The following is a 21,283-nucleotide window of genomic DNA, read 5'->3' as shown; positions in this document are numbered from 1 at the left end:
AAATTCTGATGGCGCATGGTTATTGGTTACAGTGGAACCCATGGTTTGCTGAGGGCGACAACAGGATCACCAACGAATAAACCATACCTTTATGCTAGAAAGGAATTGAGGTAACTGTTAATGGGATCTAGTGATTGGCAGCTGGAGTCAGGGCTTCACATAACGTTACAGGAAATATAAAATCAGGGAAGACATGAAATATCAAAATGTGAAAGATATTCCATAACAGTCATTCAAAACGAATGTAACCTAGTATCAACATTCACAGTGGGAAACTAGATAGACTACAAGACATGAAACAGCAAAACTAAGAAGAGTCAAGTACCGTAGTCTAATAGTTGAGTGAACCAATGAAGCAAAGTTTAAAAGTACATAAAAAAATATTATTTATCAGGTAATACTTTTACAATGTTATATAAGAGTATAATGACAATCAGATAAACAATTTAGGCTTTACTGACTGCAAGAGAAAACAAGTCACAATGTTATGCTAATTAACCAAGATCTTGAGCAGATGGGCTTAGAATTTCAATGTGGTTAAATTCGTACAAAGCTTCATGGACCATCTCAAACATAAGAAAAGTAGTTTACTATATTGTGCAGGTTACGAACAAATACAGGTCATGCAATTAGCATGGCACACTTTACATAATTCAAATCACTGGCAAGAATGCAATAAGATGAGGACATGAAAAAATTGAAAAAAAAAAAAAAATATTATTATTACAGGTATAGGCCTAGCGGAGCAAGCGGGAAAGAGTGCTGAGGCCACATTATTTGGATGCAATCACAGCAGACTGGTAAAGTGACAGCAAGAATTTTTTATATTTTGTTTTGAAAGTTTCATAAGAAGAGTCACGTAAGATTTGGGGAATACTATTCCAAATTACAACACCCTTATACTTCAAGGAGTTTTGGGACTTGCTTAGCGAAAATCTGGAACAAAATGCATGCACATTACTGAGAACAGTGAAATAATCAGCGAAAGCTGCAGGCAATTGGTTGTTGTGGAACTGGTGCATAATCTTAGAAATTTCTAATTTATAGATGTCAGACAATTTTGGCACCCTGGCTTTATGATATAGGGTGTTTATGTTTGAACGAACTGGTACTCCGGAGAGAATTTTAACAGCCCTATTTTGTAAAGTCTCTAATTTACGCAAGCTAGTTTGAGTAGCGGAGCCCCATGCAGCTAAGGCGTATTGGATATGTGATTGAAAAAGAGCAAAGTAAATAGTCCGCAGAGTTGGGCTCGGCACATAATACTTGAGTTTTCCCAGAATCCCTACTGATCTGGAGAGTTTCTTGTACATTTCAGTGATGTGGCTGTTCCATTTGAGTTGATGGTCAATATGAAGCCCAAGATATCTATAAGACTGGACGATTTCTAGTGGAATACCATTAATTTTAATTGAAAGACTTGAATTTCTAGTCCGGCTTTTAGGGCTGAATAACATGACTTTGGATTTTTCCACATTTACAGTGAGTTTATTGCATATCATCCACTCATATACTTTATTAATTAATGCAACACACATACGCAATAGGTACCGCAGTAATTAGCTGTTAGGTCTGACAGGGACCTGCCTTGCTGTATGTTTGGTGAAGATTTCTAATTGAAGTTAACATTGTTATAAAAATTCCTATGTCTGATCAACACAAAGACGACTTTAGAATAAGTATTTGGAAATCAAAATGTTCCGGGAAATATAATCGCGGTACAAAAGTCTACCTGGGAGAAAATAATCTCCTAAAAAAACAAGAACTAGTCGGGAAAATCCCGCATAACGTCATCGGCAGGTGATTTAAAATACAGAAATAGAACGAAAGTCATCAACTATTCGAAAGTCAGTCAGCGATTCATTGAAAGCCTTAACATTGCAAATGTTCTGTAAAAACGAAACTTTGCACTCATGTAAGTTTCATTACTTATCTTTTTTTTTTTTTTTTTTTTTTTTTTTTTATTGGTTCACTCATTGAGTGATTTCAATAAATATGTAAAAAATAAATAAACAAATAAAATAAATTATAGTCCACATTCCATTCATGATCCATTTGTTAAATTGAGTTTCACAGTATTTCCAGTTTGTTTCATCAGTAATAAGTATCCAACGATAATAATGTTTTTTAAATAATTACAATGATATAATACAATATAAAAGGAAATACACAAAATTAGTAAATACAAAAAACTTATTATAAACCTGATTTAATATCTAAATTAATGCTTTACATAAATTTTGTAATTCTTTTTCAAAGGGTTTGTCTACTCTGGAATTTTCTATATTTTTTCTATACATTAGGGCCATTTTTATCTGTTTTTTAAGGAGAGCAATGTCAGGTGTTTTATTTTCAAATATTATAGAATTTCTCATTATCCAAATTTTATATCGCACTATTGATAATAAAAGAATAATTGCATTCAAATCTAATGCTGTTATATGACTAAATAAAGGATCATTAAAATTCAATAATATACAAGAATCATAATTTATAACAAAATTTATTCTAATTAATTTTAATATAATTAAGGAAACAAATTCATCATAAATTTTCTGAGTAAACTCACAAAACATAAAAATATGTGACACAAACTCAGGTTCTATATTACATAATAAACATAATTCATTTCCTGCTACTCTTTTGATCTCTGGTTTTGTTTTCAAGGGTAGAATATCCCATATTAACTTATAGTTGAAGGTCCTCATATAATTTGCCAAAATTTTATTATGAATACTGTTACAAGTTATACTGAGATTTGAATTACGGATAATTACAAGTCTTTCCCCATTAATACTTTTTAAAACTTTATCATATATAATTCTATGTTCACCCATTTTAATATCATTCATATTTAAACTATAAGTTTTCATAAAATCAATTACGCTTTTATAATATTCATGTGGACTAAATCTATGTAATATACTATTATTCAATGGTAGACCTAAATAAACACATAATTGTTGCCCTATGTTATATTCTAAGTAATTAAAATTGATAGTTCTGTCACTACTTATCACTCGCCTATATTCGTTTCTACCTAAAACACTTTCAATGTGAAACTCATACGTATATATATATCGGCTATAAATCGCAACAAAAGACTATTGAATGATTAGTCAGGCGAGATATTTTTCAGGTGATCAAAAGTCTCTAAATTTGTATTCTTTCTTTCAAATGTTATTTCGCGCTAGAGGCGCAATGCCTTGAGGCAATTTTCTCCATTTCTCAAATTACAGGTTGCTTTCGATAGCCAGTGAAACCTCAACGCTTAGCCAAGGGATAGCGGTGTATATTATGACTCTCATCTCTCGCTACCTGACGGGTTCAATATTTTATTTTGTTTCAATAGGTTATTCACAGAACATAAGTAAGTAGAACAACAAAAAGAGTACTGATGTTAGATGGACGGACTCTACATTAGAGTGCGACTGAATCCTGATATCAAGGGTATTTATTTTCCTTGTCCAGCGAGAGTAAGCACTTTCATGGGTTTAATGGTTGTTAGTTCAATATTTTCAATGTGAGACATACGGGTTATTTTAACTGGACATAGCTGGTTATTTTACAATGAAGTTTTCTTATCTGGGGGTTAGTTGGCGGATTTCGTATCAGTGATATTAGGGCATGCCAATGTATTTCATAGACAAGCTTTGGATTTGCCTATGTGGGAGATTTGGTCCCATAACATTTGAACCCACGTACATTTGAACCCATGACAATTTCACCTGTATGCTATTGCACCTATGGATTTTTTTTTGTTACACGGAACCCATACTAACCCTAATCCATGGGTTTTAGCACCCGCATATAGATTGAACCCGTGGATATACGCATGGGTTCAAATGTACATGGGTTCAAATGTACGGTCACCGGGAGATTTACTTACGGGGAGGAGGGGATATGCCAATGTGTTTTATAGATAAGCTTTGGATTTGCCTATGTGGGAGATTTACATTATAAAAGAAAAACAACAACAACAACGTACGAAGTATATTAAAATAGCATTTCACGGACTGGCATTTCAACTTCATTTTTAATCAAAATCCATGTGCTTAGTGTAAGTATAGTCTTTTCTATGGAATCCATCATCAAATATCCGTTACATTTAACGCTTGACTGTTTATGTTATTCCCAGCTTCGATCAGTCTTCCGTGATAAACTGCAATTGTGGTGTATGTGAATCAATAGATAAACTTACATGTTCACAAACTTTAAAAGGCATAAAGTACACCGATCAAAAAATTGAATTTTATTTGAAGACAGAATTTTTTTCGTGTAAGTACGTGTTAAGTTTTTTCCTGATAATTTGGCGCCGCACGAACAGGAAGTTTGAGCCGATGAGTCAGTGCATTACAAACCACGCAGTTTTTCGAATATATATTACCATTGGTAGCAAAAATTAGAAAATTTTTAATAAATGTCACACATTCGGCGTAAAAGTACGACATAAGCAATTTTCTACTGTGAGAAAATGTTCGGGGAAACATACTTTTTAGGTACTCGAGAACGATGTTGATATGGTAGAATACCGCATTTCACCGAAAATAAAACAGGGTCTTATTTCAATTGTATTTGGAACAATCACACTAGGGTTTATTTTGGCGGGATGTTTTTTATTTTCATTTATCAAAACAAAATTGCAAAGTAGATTATTACGAGATTTTCGAATCACAAAAATTGAAAACCGATATCCATTTACCTATAAATAACACGTTTTTTCAATATAACTGCAAAACATAGATTAATTATCGATCATTTAAAACATGTAAGAGAAATTTATTGCTATCGACTAAGTAAAAAAAAAAATTGCGTTATTCAGTAGGTCTTATTTTAAGGGGAGGGCTTATATTGAAATCATTTTTAAAATCCTGGCTAGGTCTTTCTTTCAGGGTAGGTCTTACTTTCGGGGAAACACGGTAAAACACGATTGAATATTTGAAATATTGTATTTATTATGAATATTTTATTGTTTCTTATTTTACATGCTGTGTATATGAATCAATAGATAAACCTACAAACCTGAGTTTTTTACCCTGATAATTTAGCGCCGCGCGAACAGAAAGTTTGAGCCGAGGAGTGCATTACATACCACGCATTTTTTCCGAATATAACCATTGGTAGCAAAAATTAAGAAAATTTTGATAAATGTTACACATTCGGCGTAAAAGTACGACATAAGCAATTCCCTGCTGTGAAAAAATGTTCGGGGAAGCATACATTTTCAGGTACTCTCTCGAGAACGATGTTTACATGGTAAAAATTCCGGCAATGTACGTTTTGCTGATAAAAGGCCTCGGCATCGAACAGATCCAATCTGTTCAATGTCAATGACATGCAATGGAGATCGGAGACATCAAAAGTTCCAAAATTGAAGTTCTGAATTTTCACAACCGACATAGTAAACGGATGAAATCATGAAGGCCACGGTTTGCTTTAGTCAAATTCCGATATTGCGTCATCACAAATTTTCTGAGCTGTTCTTTTTTTATTCTGTTTATTTCAATTTAGGTCAGTGGTGTGCAACCTTTAATACAGGAGGACCAGATACAAATAAATGGGTGAAACCGCGGACTGCACCATTTTTTAGCATAGGCTTTCTAGTAGTTGCAGACAAAAAAGAGTTAAGGGTGTTGATCTTATGACATGCGCTGTTCGATTCGCACAAGCTAGATATTTGGAAATTGTATCGTCATTAGCGTAGATCAGGGTGGTCCAAACTCACCCGCGGGCCACATGTGGCCCGCCGCTTCAATATCTGTGGCCCGCGTCACATTCGGAGAGTAATCAAAAAATCGCATTTCGTGTTGTTTCGTCATACAAATTAATCAGAAAAACCTCATCTGACCTCATCCTCAATGACATCTTGTCATCGCTAATGTCACTGAATTAAATAGTGTTATGGCTAGCTGAGGCAACTTGCGAAGTTGAATAATGTGCTTGGCAGTCTAAATTGTTATCTGGTTTCTAACTTTTTGGTAGGGAATATATGCTAACAATATAGGCATCATAGAATACTAAAAATCGAATGCGCATTCCATTAGCCTAGAATGGCTATGCCTGCTAACTATATGTATGCACAATAAAAGTGTTTATTTTGTATTGCACTGTTCACCTATTCTTGGCACTATTGTCGCCCGCGAACAATGCAAAAATAATTTTGTGGCCCGCGGAGCTGACAACCTTGGACCACCCTGGCGTAGATAATCAATTGGACTCTGGTATAGGCTTTGCAATGCAGAGGGATTTGAATTACTCGCACATACCAGGTTAAACTAAATTAAAAACTTCTTTCGCGAGCCGCAAACCGTCAAAATTATCACTTTTCCGCGGGCCGCACGATTTTTTTTTGCGGGCCGAAGATTGCACACCTCTGATTTAGGTGATAATAGTCACAAATGAAGATAGGGTATTTATTTTATTTGTTTCGTGACCGAATGCAACATAATCCAAGGAAACAGATTAGACAATTTATGTTAGGGCAATAATAGGTCAGTACCAAAAATAGTTTCTCATCATAAAATTTTCAGCAACATTATGTCTGAAATGAATATTTGGCGCTCCGGAAGTATTCGTACCAAGATGACGCACAACCTGAACCCTAACCTGGCACACATACTATGTTCAGGATGTGCGCCAACTTGGTTCACATACTTCGGGAGCACCGGATATTTTATTGCTAATTTGCACAATCTTCCCCTCTTTTCCTATCCAAGCATTTATTAATTTCTTTCAGGCTAATACCTTTGGTAGTTTTGCTCACTTTGAATTATCACACAATTTCTCATCGCGCCATTATTTAATAATAATAAACAAAGAAAATACATAAATTTGAGCAATGGTGATGTAATAATTAGTAAAAAATCAAACTATGATATAATAGTAGAATATTAACCATGCAAGTTATGAACAAAAAAAAAGAATTTACTTGAACAGAAATCCGATATTTTTTTATGGTTCAGATAAAGTAAAATTTCAATTGCAAAATTTGGTACTCCCGAAGTATGTGAACCAAGATGGCAGACACCGGAATGGGTATGTGTGGCCTAACCTGTTACACATACTACATTCCGGTGTCTGCCATCTTGGTTCACATACTTCGGGAGTACCCAAAATTTAATATATCTGTCTGAATTCCTGGCTTAAGGCCAAACTTTATGGACTAACACTCCCAAACATGCATTCTATTAAAAGTCAAAACATCTTAAACTGACAAAACATATGACAATGTAAAGGCATTGGCCATAGAATGATTGTGCCACTGTGTCACACTCATCTATCTACCTATGAAGCCTTACCCCATAGTATGTTAACCAGGGTTGGGACATCTTATTCCCCAGATTTCAAAAATAAATTTCCATAATAACATTCTGGATAGAAGCAAAAAAATTGGAAATTGACAAGAAACAAGAAGATGTACAGGCATAGACTAATATATCTTGGCTTATCTTTAGGATAGGATTTACATATATATATACCGGGGAAGAGAAAAGAAGATAAGGCGGCTCAATTATATGGAAACCACGACCTCTTGTCCAGTTACCAGTGCATGTGGTGTATGGGATTAGTTGCCAGTTAATTGTTTTTGGAAGCATGGTCTCATTAGTGAATCATCTTTGAAAACTAAACTACATATATTCACATATAAACAACATATTTTGGATACGATTTTTAAATTTAACCTGGAGACATGAAAGGAGATGGGACAGCTTAATCACATGGCGAACTACAGACTCTTGTCCAGTTACCAGCCATGTCGAATATAGGAATAGTTGGAAATTTATAAATTTAAGATACATGAACTTTATGTCATTCACAGACTGGAACAGTGCGTTCTAACAAAGTAATATAGACAGTCTATAGGCATAAACAAAAAGGAAACTTTAATCAAAAATACTTTTTGACTAAAAAAAAGGAAGTCACATGGAACGATTCAAACTGAAAACACAACTGCAATAAATTCGAAATGATAATCAGTTATCTCATCAACAAATACACACTGGAAGACTCATTATAGCTATATGAGAAATCACAAACAGGATATACCAAGGGGTGTGCAACCCATAATGTCGATGGGCTTTATAACCAACTTCAGACATTCAGCTGGGCCACACAAAATGAAGAGACGGCTCTGGCTTAGCCTTACAGTAATAAAGGCACCCGTGAAAACTGCTGAAGAATTAACACACCAAAGAGGGGGAAAATTACATTATGTATTTTTCCCATGTGACCAACATTTTTAACATAAACTGTCCGATTATGATTAGTAATTTATGCTTAACGGAGAAAATCACCTGAGTGAACCAGTTGCACACCTCTAGGGATAGACTGTTAGTAAATACTTACAGGAATACAGTAAGTTCAAAGAGATATTTTTTACAGAAAATCAACATAAAATTTGGAATGCTTTCTGCAAAAAGCATGATTAATTGCCTAAAAATGATGACAAACAGTTGGACTTTCAATTCGAAGCCAAATCAAACTCAAATCAAAAATCACGATAAATAGCATCCAGATAAATAGTAATTCAATACTCTAGTATTTCTTTATCAAAACCAGGGAAATTATTTGAGAATCAAGGTTGCCTCAAGTAATTATAGTTAATTTTGATATTCTTCTATTAATCATATAAGAATGATATGAATGTAAAAAAGAATGAGCCAAAATTTTAGAGTGTTTATACCAGAGATTCCCCACTGGGGGGCCGTGGCCCCCAAGAGAGCCACAGAGCAATTTGATACAATGTTAAAAGCAGAACCAATTTTTACCTTTACAAGAGAAATCGTTTTTCCTAGTTTCATTGCTTGATAATGTTATTTCACTTTGTTGAGCATGAATTGTTTGAACATAATGGGATTTGGAATCTACCAATCAAAATAACCATCAGTGCTGATAGCCTCCGGCAGGTGGACATGAGCCATAAAAGGTCGAGAATAACTGATTTATACATTGCTCGCATACGATGATTCGAAAAAATGTAAATAATAGAATAGACCTTGGATATGTGGCGATGCCTATGACCAACTGGGTTACGAAATTCACATACCGGCCGGATGGTTGCAGATTCAAATAGATAATATATCTAATCCCAAGCATATTCATATCTTTTATACATTAGTTCTGGCCCCAAAAACTTTAAAATATTTACAATAGAATTCTTTAGACTAGTGAGGCATTACTATATAAATCAGTGTTTCTCAACATAGGGTTGGCTGACTTATATCAGATAAGTGAAGGGGTATCAGGACAGTCTACTTTTATTATTACAAGATGTGATAATTCTTGCATTTACTATTCTCCAGCCCTTCGAGGATATACTTGGAAAAAAATTAAAAAAATGTAACTCCAGTTGGATATTTGAGGTATATTTTCATTTATGAATACCACATGTGAACGAAAACTCCTTAGAGACAACCCAGCAGTTAGAAACTCAGGATAATATTACACAACCCGGCGGTATGAAACCTCAGAAAAAAAATATCGCAGAGGATTAAGGAACCCATTGTGCAATAGTTTATTTGTCTGAATTGTATAAATATATAATCAGTGGCGTATCTAGGGTGTGGCAGCCATGGCTCGTGCCATTGTCGCTTTTTGAACAGGTGTGCAAAAAACGTCGAAAAGTATTAATCATGAAAAGTTTCAATAAAATAATTTTAATTGGGAATAACTGAAACTCGTATTTTTACTCAAATAATAGTATACAAGTATCTCAATTTAATCATAGTCATTATAAATTGTCAAACAACTATCAATGGGGGCATTTAGACTTTGCCAAGGGCGCCATTTTACGTAGATACGCCACTGTATATAATACTGGCAAAACAAAATTATCTTTAAATTGTAGCGAGTTTAATAATAGTGGCAAACCTATTTGGTTATATTTTAGTAGAACAATATACTTTATATGTTATAATACAGACACTCGGATTCGAATGGAAACCTTCGGAACCCCTAGCTAGACTGTACTAGGGGAAGCGAAACCAGTGGTGGGATTCAGCCGTTTCGCACCGGTTCTATAGAACCGTCTCGAGGAATTTTATGAGATCAGCGAACCGGTTAGCTTTACTGATTACTGTCAATGTTCTGTTTGTAACAGAACCGGATGAAATATATGACTTTTGTGATGGAACCGGCTGAAAAAAATTTGAATCCCACCACTGGGCGGAACTCTAAGGTTCCTTGCAACCCCGGTTGAAAACCACTGATGTACCCTTTGACAAGAGGCAAAGAAGGGGTCGGGAACTCACTCAAGGGGGTCATGAACTAGGAAGTTTGAGAAACACTGATTTTTGTCAAAGTAGAGTAAAACTTTAACTGCGGAATAAAGAGGAATAACAGGCACCATTTTCTGGTTTATATTTGAATCAAAAATAAATGAATAATATTAATATTAATAAAGAAATAATAATCACACGACAGCAAAATCATCAATCATAATTATGCAACAAACATTAGAAGGAGCGAAGAAAACCTTTTGCTAATTTTAAATTTCTTGGTGAAAGAGGTCGCTGCGATAATTTTCAATAATTCTTGCAAATGAAAGTAATCAGAGGTTAAATTTAGCATCTGGGAGTTAAGAGGCATCATAATTTATGTCATCGAGATTAGAATATACAGAGTGATCCATAGAAAAAAAAAGACAAACCATAAATTTTTTATTTACTTCTACGAAAATGAAGAACATTTCTTCAACACTCAAACTTTTTTTTGTATATGATTGTATCCAAAAGTTTCAGAAATCTACGACGCTTTGCACAAAAGTTATGTTCTCTCTAGAATATGTTTAAAACGACCCGGGTTCTATTTTTTGAGTCATCCCGTATAATAATTTGTTGTTCTAATATAGACCCTAGATGTGGTAAAAATATAGGGTACTCCCGTAGTATGTTTGCCAGGTTAGGCCAGAAGTTCATTCCGATTTTCCTCATCTTAGTTCTATTACGAGTTCAGGGACTGTCTGTGTTAGCCAAGTGAATATAGGTTTCAGTCTCTTTACACAACTTGATGTGAAATAAGCGAACAAAATTAGTTACTTCAATATTGGTCCATACACTTCTGGAGCGCCAAATAAAATGTTTATCTTATGTTTGGATCATAATATTAAATGACACAATCAATTAATTAATACATTAGGCAAAAAAAAAATTGATTAAATCAAATGAACAAAATCGAAATAATAAATGAATCAAAGGGACAAAATAATAAATGAATAAATACAACAAACGCTGCTTATTTAACAAAAAATATTTCTGGCGAAATTGAAAGCAAATTATCCGAAAATGGCGCCGCAGTTTGGACACCTTCTCTGTCGCATAGCAAGGCAGCACAAGATACCAATTGGAAAGAAAATTATTGCACAGCAAACTCCGCAGCATGTAAAATCATCTTCTAGGACTCCAACTCTGAAAAAAAGAGAAGTGTGTGAATGATATTTATTTTATGGGTCTTAAAAATGACTGAAGAGCAAAGAGAGACCCCGAGTTCCCAATGATTCAGAGCAGACCCGCGCAGTCTCGTTGCATGTCAACCAAGAGTTGTATGCTAAAAGTTTTCCCTAATAAAAATGTCAGCACTCAGTATATTGGAATATCAGTATTCTATTAAATTACTGGCATATCTGTAGCAAAGATAAAGCTATTTGTAGCATATTAATAGTTGCATTTAATTCTTCTTTCAGTTATTTTCAGATTTTATTTGACCTGAGTTCGTGAGTTAATTTAATACCCAACTTAGTCTCTTATACAGGGTGGGCTAATAAAAGTAGGGTATTGCTACTAAATCAATCACTTTTACGCTGCTTTTCTGACTGAAGTCATGGTTCAAGTGGAGATGAGGATAACCAAGAAACAATTCTTACACCTTAAATATGTCTTGAGAATTCAGAATTGAAACACTTATTGAGTATAGCTACTAATACAGGATGTACCTACATAACGTCCTTTTACAGTTTCAATTTTGTTATGGAGTCACTTCTCAAAATATCTTAACCAGGTTTGTTTTTTGATCAGTAATTGATACGTATTTTTACTTCATTGGATACATATGTAAGGGCCAAAACAATATACGGTATCAATAAATCCCTATTGCGATTTTGATAAAAAAAATATTTTCAAGACTTTATACACGCTCTATAATCACAAAATTTACAGTCCTAGCCATTTCTGTATAAGAGAACATTCTCTTCTGTTGTAAAATAAAATTCATATCACCTGCAAGCCGGGCATCCTCCAACAACAACGACAGAAGTAGGTGGTTGATGAATAATGGTCGTTGTATGTTGCGGTATCGTTGTATAGCCAGGTTGCGGTTGAACAAGAGGTTGTTTATCTCCAACTGAAAAAAATTGGTTTTTGAATTTTTTCAAGAAAATTCGCTCAAAGATATGATCGGATTTACATATTTATCCGGGTAAGAGAGAATCCGATAAGACTGCTTAATCATATGATAAACTGCGACCTCTCGTCCGGTTACCTGTTCATGACTGGTATGGGATTAGGTAGCCAGTTATTATTTGTTTCATCATGCATGGACTTGAGGTGGAGGAAGCCGTGTCTGATTTTTGAAATTTGCACAGAAACTCAGAAATTAAGAAGATTGATATCTGGGCAAAGTTACAGGCAAAAGCACTCACACAGAAATAAAAGATATTGATTAATGAGCAACCACCAAAGCAGCTAGAGATATTGAGACTATAAAGCAGCGACTCCCACCCGGAAGCAGTTCAAAGGGGGCCAAAATGGAAGGAGTCACAAAAAAACAGACACTCAAACCCAATGTTCCCTCTAATTTTTTGTAGTATGTGTGCGCAGAAATTTTGGTGTGTGCGCACTTTTTTGGAAATGACTAATATTTGTGCAAAAACCAATGAAGAAATTTTGACGTTCTAACCGGGTAATAAGTGGGCCAACAACAAAATTTCTCAACCTGCCAACCGAGCACATTGTTACATTGCATCGAAATACGTCTGTGCGCAGTAAATCTATGCGTGTGCGCAGCCTCTGAAAGCTGTGTGCGCGCGCACACGCGCACACCTTAGAGGGAACACTGCTCAAACCAGACTTCCATATAAAATATCGCTGCAATGCCTTCTAGTTTGAATTTTTCTTTTCGAGTTAAAAACAAAACTCAATACGAACAGGCTACATAATAAGAAAAACCTAGAATTTGATTGTCATTCCCTATTTTAAATTTTTTTTAATAAAAATTCAAATTAATATAGAGTCAACTTGTTACCTCCATAACCAGGATTTACAGGAGGAGGCCCAGGTCCATAAGGTCCAGTCTGGTATCCACCTAAATATAATAAAATAATAAGTATAATGCAATGGATGGATATATGAACTAATAAAAAAAGGAGTTAGATACAGTCTGTCATCAGAAAAGGGCCAGGCAAATCTTAAACATAGATAACTAGAAACTGTTTTAGTAGTGTTTTGCTTTGTTCCTCTTATTTTTATGCAAATAATTTGCATAACCTGTCATTTTGGCATACAACTTACAATACAATTTTTTAATCATTGCTGCGTTCATAAGTACCACAACATTGTTTCAATAGGTCATGGCATTCAAGTGGTCGCCAATTACTTTGCTCACAATTGAGTCAGTTTAAATGAAGTATGCATGTGAAGTTGCACCGAATAAATACTTTATAAAAGAAAACCTCAAATCGCTTACCCTTACCATATGTATAAAGTACTACATCAATTCCGATAAAAATTTATAATCAAATAATTTCAATTATACTTTAACAGGCAAAGTTTCAGCAACTCTCTGCTCCCTTGAACAATAGCTACTCAAATTTTTAGTATTTTTTGGGCATTTTGCCCATAATTAATTCACAATACAGGGCGTCCATGCAGTCTCCTTAAAATTTCAATATTGTTATGAAGTCAGTTCTCAATATATCTTAACCAGGTTTGTTGTTTTTAAATCAGTAATTGTTTAATTAAGTATTTTTACTTCATTCAATACATCTGTGAGGGTCAAAATCGATAAATTTTAAGGCTTTGTTCAGGATGAAGAAGAACAAATACAAAATAACGATGAAGAACTCATACCTTGATAACCATCATATGGAGGAGGTTGATTTGACATTTTCAAGATTCAATTCCTGTCGACTATTATGAAAATTTTTGTGTAGATTCTTTGTTGGTTTTTCATTCAGGGAACACAAGTGAATAGGCAGATATTTCAGAGATGTAGTGATAGAGTATGGAAGAACACAATTTCACAAAAGCGTGGAAGAAATCGAAAGTCTTTAAATAAGATAAAAGTATCACCAAGTTTCTGTTCAACTTTAAAATAACAACAAAAATTTAAACAATTGTTAATAAACCGATATATTGTAGGAATGTTACAAAACGCGCTTTTTCGTGCCAAAAAAATGTACGCATCAAGTCTGCTGAGTACCGTTACGCCGTGTCAGAATACCGCTCATAAAAACGACTACAGATTGCCTGCTGTTGTTTGGAATTCCATGAAATTTTGACATAACTTGGATAAAATACACAACTATGATTTGGTATTTAAATTTTTTATTAGCGCATAAATTTCCCAGCATTCGAGGATTTTAAAAATTACGCTCAAGTTATTCGTACTGCAAATTAATGATATTGTCTATGAACATCAATAAAATTTATATGGACGCATGTATGTCATTCCTAACTTGATACTTACCGATTTTTATGAAGTTTGTTCAATCAGAACATTGTTAATTATTACTCGCAATGAGGCACTGTCAAACTAATATGCACAACTCCAGTGTTGATTTGCGACAATCTTCCGGCGGCCTCAATGACCGTTGCCAGAATACAATCCTAAAATATTCCCAATATTTCTTAGATGTGACGCACATCGAAGCATTGGTGATTGATATGTGTTCTTTTTACATATTCATTAAAGTTCTTATTAAAAAAAGATTAACTCGCACACGTTTACGATATGCTACAAATTAATTCAGGGCACAGTATGATCCTAGCACGAGTCTGTCAACACGCATCAGTTATCGATTGAATACCGAAATTTTTCCTCGCAGCGATTTCTCTCGTTTTACGTTTCACTAAGCGCAGTACATATCATACGAGGAATATTAAATGATAATTAATTGTTCATGAATTAAGGTCGGATATGAAAAACGCTAAATCAGTTTATATGCCGCGTAGGCGGGGACTTGCGTAGTGGGAATGTCGTTGCCGACTAGAAGTTATGTAAAGTTCAGAGACTTTCTCGTACATAATTAATTGGAAAGCAGCTAATTTCGTTGAAAAGAATTTGTAAACTTTGTTGCATTAAGTTCTTCTATTCACAATATCTTTTCGTTCCTAATTTTTTTTCGATTACCTCTAAAAATAGCCGAGATACATTCTGTTGTTTATCTGTTTGACATTCTTGCGGTCACAGTTTTTGAGTCGGCCTAATACAATCCTTATGGAAAAAATGCCCTACTAAAATGCCGATATCTCCGTGATTTCTTGACCGTTTTTCACATACTTGGTATTGTTTTCTTATTTTCACTTAGATCTATCCACTGGTGCAATGTTTATTTAAATCAGATGAACTTTAATTTTTTTGTAACATACCTATAAATGAGGAGAAAATTTGGTCAGTTTCAAATGTTTGAACCTGTTAGCACTGCTTATTTCAACACCGTTCATACTGTCAGATATAACTGTATAACGGTGGGTCACTGACGAGCAATCATGTACCGTGTTTTCCAGCGCGCATAATGGATTTCACTAGCATGCATTTTCGGGGAGAAATAACGCACTCCTGCACTCGGGCCTGCACCTGTCACGGAATCCACTCTGCAGGTCTGGGACGGGCCAATGTCTGTAGATGTCACAGATTTTGACTTCCTTACTTACACCCTTGTAAGTTGCGGTATCTATCTATAACAGTCCAAACTATCTATCTTACAGTCCAGCAGTCTTATCGCTGTATCGGCACCTGTATTAACAACCATAACCCGTGGTACCGGTATTATATAAAATCCAATTCACATAAATATTGGTGATAGCACAGGAGCCTCTATGTTTAACAGGAACTGTAAAAAATACCAACGCATTCCCGATCACGTCTTGACAATGACCGCGGAAATAACCCTAAAACCCCCCAAGCTCTGAAGCTAACCTGGTACCGTAACTCGTTTAACACGGAAATGAGTTTCTTTCATCAACAAAACTTATTATAGCTATGTCATATTATGTTGTATGCACGAGACAATTCCAAATATAACTTTACATGGTTAGGTATATATATATTATATAAACGCTCATTAATTTTTATATCTATAATTTGTCATATTACATCAATTATCTTTTTGTAGATACCACTTAGTTTAGTCTATCAAATATATTTACCGCTAATTACTGTCAAAATCTGGCAACATTAAAACATAGCTCACATGACTTTGTTATGAATTTGTCTCACATGACCGTTGCTCTTCAGAGCCACACTGTGTCCGAGATTTAATTACGAAATTATTACGAACAAAGTTAAAATTTAAACGAAAATTCTCACAAATAAATGAATCATCACGGAGTCGCCCGACACCAAATTTTAAAATAATTTCTTAGTAGTTTTTTCTTGATGGTATTTTTGTACGTTATCCATTCTCGTTGAATGTAAAACGCAGTTCACGTGATCGGTCAATTTGGTGCATCGTTGTCACGCGGTTTTAAAATAGTTCACAATTCTTCTAGAACAGATCACGCGGTTTCGTTCTGCACTAAATTTCGCTGACTAACAGCGAAGGAATTAATTGACTACCTAACTATTTAGCGTATATACACTCATAATCACGTTATTGCATTGATAACGAGTGGCCTTATGATGAACTCATCCGTTACAACGCTGTTTACGCCACATTCTTATTTCAAGAAAATCAAATCTTCATTGAAAGCTTTCGTTTGGTCCTACATCGTTTTTTGACCTTGCCTCAAAAATGTTCATGATACTACTTAATTCAACGCAGTTATCCAGTTTGCCGAGCATGCGACGTGGACAGGGTTGCACGACGACCTTATTGGGCACGTATAAGTATAAGTTTATTTCGACTCCATAATCAGCAAAACAATAAAATGAATGGTAAAAATAAATAAATAAAAACTGACTATGAAATCAGGAGAGCGAACAAAACCTTAGATAGGGTTTAAAACGTACAGAATGTATATAAGATGGAAGGTTTTGCCAAGAAGATGTGGTACGTGTTCACTCACCTAAAATAATTGAAATATTTCACACACGCTCACACGCACCCACACACACAACCATATAGAAGTTATTAAGTAAAGGGAACATGAAAAATTACATACTGGTAGTTAATAAAAAATAAATAAATAAAAATTACTTGCCACACCATATTAATAAATTTAGGATGATTGCCACTGCCAAATTGATCAATTTTATAAATGGGAGTGAACAGTAAAGATAAACTTTTATAAAAAAATATATTGTCAAGCTGATTATAGATGGAGTCAAATGCCAAAATGCCCAACCAAAGTTGCCAGAATTGGGTGCATGAAGAGGTGGGCTAGACCATAGGTTCTCAAAGTGCTCCGTACGGAGCCTCAGGGCTCCGCGAGAGGAACCCAGGGGCTCCGCGAGCTATTCGATTACTTTTCAAAATACTGACTAATTTTGTAACTGTCACATATATGTGATGTCACAGAGGATCGCATATCTACGTTGCCAAACAATGCGCTCTTATCGCACATCGGCTATTTACAAAATAGATACAGAATTACGGTACCAGGTTAGATGATTTTTTCCATATTGTGGAGTCGCACTGAGGTGCCACATTATCAATTATCATTCCAAAAAATTTCCAACATTTGAACTAGCTAGCCAGTTTTCGTTATGCCGTATTCATCATATTCTTCACTTCTTATATACACATCGGTTTACTTATCTTGAAAATATCCTTTCCTAAAGTAATGTTTATTTCCCTTTAATAGCAATACGGATCATGCCTCGTTTCCATGGCAACGAGGTATTTTCCTGGATGGCACCATATCCAAAATTGATCAGGAGATGCTACTGTACATGTGTGCCAAGTTTCATGCTTTCATCCAAGAGTGCACAATTCTATCATATTTGAGGTCTTATACGCTGGACTAATATAAGAGCGACCTGACCCAGGCTTGCGGTGGTTTGGCAACTCAGGTTTGTCGTTTGTTATATCACATATCAATTGTGACATCACACAGGACTGACATCGGTGTCCATTGCGCTTTTTCTGGTAAGGTCTGTTTAAGGTTAGTTTTGCCTTTATTTAACTGCCCTCTGTTTAGCTGTATATACCATCGTTTTTGTCATGATTATGCAAGTTTTTTCTTCAACTAGTCATTCACTCTCAACCGTAGTCAAGCTTGGGGATATATTTGAAAGCGTAGATATTCTGGATTACCGCCGGCGCGCGACTCAAGGTAAGACTGATCCTTGCTTACAATACCATAACACATAAGCAGATAAAGCAAAATTATCAGGTACTAGAACCTATATTTAATACCGCACATTTGAAAAGACTGTTGCATCTTTTTTACAAAGGTTCCTCAAAAAAATATCCCCGCCGACGCTCAGAATAAAAAAATTAGTAATTATCCAGTTAGGCCTATTAATGCAGATTGCGCTAATAATGAAAAATTCCAAATCATTCCTCAGCCTACATGGTCACAATTATTTTACTTAAAAACGCGACGGGGGTGTTTTCCCCAAGTCTCGCATTTTTGCATTAGTGGCGGGGTTTTGTACAAAAGATACCGGAAAATACTTGTTAGTAGGCTGCCGCGGCGCTTTTAATCAGGGCGAAAAAGGGGGTCCGATGGTATATGCTTAGGCTTACCATACGTCCCGCTTTAGGCGAGACAGTCCCGCTTTTTAGCGTCTTGTCCCGCCATCCCGACAAGTCAGCCAAAAGTCCCGCTTTTGCGTTCAGCCATTCAGCAAAATACACGAACATGTTCTCGTTACTATTGTTGCTGTGTAGCGCAACGCTAGTCTACTTACTGAGGATGAATGCGTTATTTTGTTTGTTTCGTTGTGAATTCGTTATTTTGTTTGTTTCGTTGTTTCCCGCTAAAATTGTTAGCGAACGTATCACATGTAAAATCAATTCTAATTGGTCCTGTTCGGACGTTCACGTGAATGTAACATTGAGCAACGTCTTTTTGATGGTGTTATCTACAGAAAATCATGCTTAGCGAATAAGTAAATTCTCAATGTTTGAAAACAGCAGACTATTTCATAATTCCTTGTGCTGTAAATAAAAAAAAATAAAATTCGGATCATTTGTATCGTTAGCGTCTATTCCTTTCTATTTTTCGAACTGAACCCGATATTTAGACCGAGAATATGCGCATGAACTCTCGATGACAATATGTTCAATGAAGACAGCCGGGATGGCTTAAAATGTAGGCTTATGTAGTAAAATCGGAAACTGTAAAGTTACAGTATCACAGCTAACGGGTCGTGTCTTTGGAGGCGTCCCGCTTTGAAGTCCAAAAAATATGGTAACCCTATATATGCCGCAACTCGTTATCGCGCCGCCGCTAATTACCCCACGCGGGATGTGACAATTGGAAGATTAATGTCAACCATAGGCCTGATTGATCATCAACCTGATTGACTTCTTGTACCAATAGCAGTGAAAATAGCAAGTGGTCGCTACCAGGGTTATCTTTGGGACCTCCTGATGTATGCGCACCAAGATGGCGCACGACCTGAACCCCCAACCTGGTACACAACCAGGAGTTCTGGTTGTGCGCCATTTTGGTGCGCATACTTCAGGAGCACCTATCTTTGTTTATATACCAGTATGAACATCTGGCAACAAGCAGGCGATATAGTCCAATTGCACGTTTATTGAGTCTATACAGAATAATTATATCAGGGAAGGATAAAAATGTGTAAATAGTAATTTTTTTGTTCTATTCATTGCGCTAGTGAAGTTTCTATGGTTTTCTTATCCCACTATCATTCAAAATGAAAGACTTCCCAACTGTAGTGTTCATGGTTCGATCATCATTAATTGCATGAATGGTTTAGTCCTGCGCAAGTTACATGGGGGGCAGAAGGACATTACTAAGGTTCCCTCTAAGGTGCGCAACTGCGCACTATCAACAGACCGTTTGCGGAGTAAAACCTCATTCTCGCGCATTTGCAACGATTTCAAGGCATGACTCGTCTTATTATATAACGCTTTGCTTGAATGCTAATTCCATGTCTTCGAGTTAAACTTTGTTCGCATTCCGATAATATATTATACTGTTGTAATATTTCACAAAGTTTGTTAATCATTTAGGACTCAGCCCTAAAATATTCTTGCTCAGTAAAACAAACATCTGTTTAGTGTAACATTTTCTTAGAGGATATTTCTTGACATTACCGGCTTGACTGGTTCTGGTTCTAATGTATGATGTTATTCGCTGTTTGATTATATTGGTTACTTTTGTGCATACTGAATAATAGCAGTAAAAGCCTCTTAATTTGCGTGCAAATAGCGTGTGTTGATTTGAGGTTAATGAACTTGCAGATAGAAACGAGACACTATAACTACCGCTTCCAAAAAAACCAAAAAGCTTTGGGTCAGACCCATTTTATTGCAGAAAGAAATAAGAAAACAGTAAAATAAAAGATAGGCATGTAGTGATTTGTTTTGAAGAAAGTCCAATTAAAGAAGGACAAAATAACATCTATCTGTGTCATGAATTTATACGGGGTGGGTCTGAAAATATCAGATTTATCTCATAGATTTGGTCCCCGAAACAGAATTTTGACCAAATTTGCGCGAACATTTTGCGATTTCAAGTAAAGTTGTATGAAATTGATTGAAAAGAAACTGCAAATTTGGCTTGAAAATCTGCCTGGTATATTTACATACAAAAGGCTTCACCGCGTATCGACATTAAGTGCTGCACAAATAAAGGCTAAATTGCATTTTAATGCTAATACATTGCATAAGAATAATACTTGATATTACTGCTTCTTTAATATATGTGACGTCATAGGGATGCTTATATTCTTGATTAGTGCGACTTAGTATGATTGCGCGATGGGGTTGTCTGTTGCTACTATTTGGCGATAATGACATAACAGTGCATCTGAGAAAAACAATTGGACGTCACATTGCAATGGCAAAGCGACAGTGAATATACAAAAACACCCTTTAAGTAATGCTATTTAGTGATATGATTTTGAGAAAATTAAAAAAAAAAATAAAAAATAAAATAAAGTAAAAAATGCACTTTGGTTTTCATCTAATGAATACACAGACATAAAAAGT

The 21,283-nt window shown here is 35.3% G+C and overlaps 2 protein-coding genes across 2 annotated transcripts in view; one reads left to right on the top strand and one right to left on the bottom strand.

The window, feature by feature from the left end:
- The window catches only part of LOC144432106 (uncharacterized), a 109,612-nt gene that overhangs the window by 36,437 nt on the left and 51,892 nt on the right, over positions 1 to 21,283 (top strand). The gene's annotated exons all lie outside the window — the stretch shown is intronic.
- LOC144432112 (membrane protein BRI3-like) lies at positions 6,781 to 14,332 on the bottom strand. Its single transcript, XM_078120192.1, has 4 exons — positions 14,061 to 14,332; positions 13,237 to 13,296; positions 12,213 to 12,336; positions 6,781 to 11,405 (listed from the first exon to the last, which is right to left on the bottom strand). The coding sequence occupies exons 1-4, from the start codon at positions 14,095 to 14,097 to the stop codon at positions 11,273 to 11,275; spliced, it is 354 nt and encodes a 117-aa protein (XP_077976318.1). The 5' UTR covers positions 14,098 to 14,332; the 3' UTR covers positions 6,781 to 11,272.

Source organism: Styela clava, chromosome 14, assembly GCF_964204865.1.
Source record: "Styela clava chromosome 14, kaStyClav1.hap1.2, whole genome shotgun sequence".
NCBI classification, from domain to species: domain Eukaryota; kingdom Metazoa; phylum Chordata; class Ascidiacea; order Stolidobranchia; family Styelidae; genus Styela; species Styela clava.
The sequence above is the reverse complement of the archived record's forward strand: the minus strand, read 5'-3'. Positions and strand labels throughout refer to the sequence as shown.

What these genes read in the sequence shown, in the direction of transcription:
- LOC144432112 (XM_078120192.1), bottom strand. Translation starts at nt 14,097, where the DNA reads ATGTCAAATCAACCTCCTCCATATGATGGTTATCAAG. An exon ending in TCCATATGATGGTTATCAAG is followed by an intron (nt 13,297 to 14,060) that starts GTATGAGTTCTT and finishes TATTATATTTAG; the next exon opens with GTGGATACCAGACTGGACCT. An exon ending in GGAGGATGCCCGGCTTGCAG is followed by an intron (nt 11,406 to 12,212) that starts GTGATATGAATT and finishes TCTTTTTTTCAG; the next exon opens with AGTTGGAGTCCTAGAAGATG.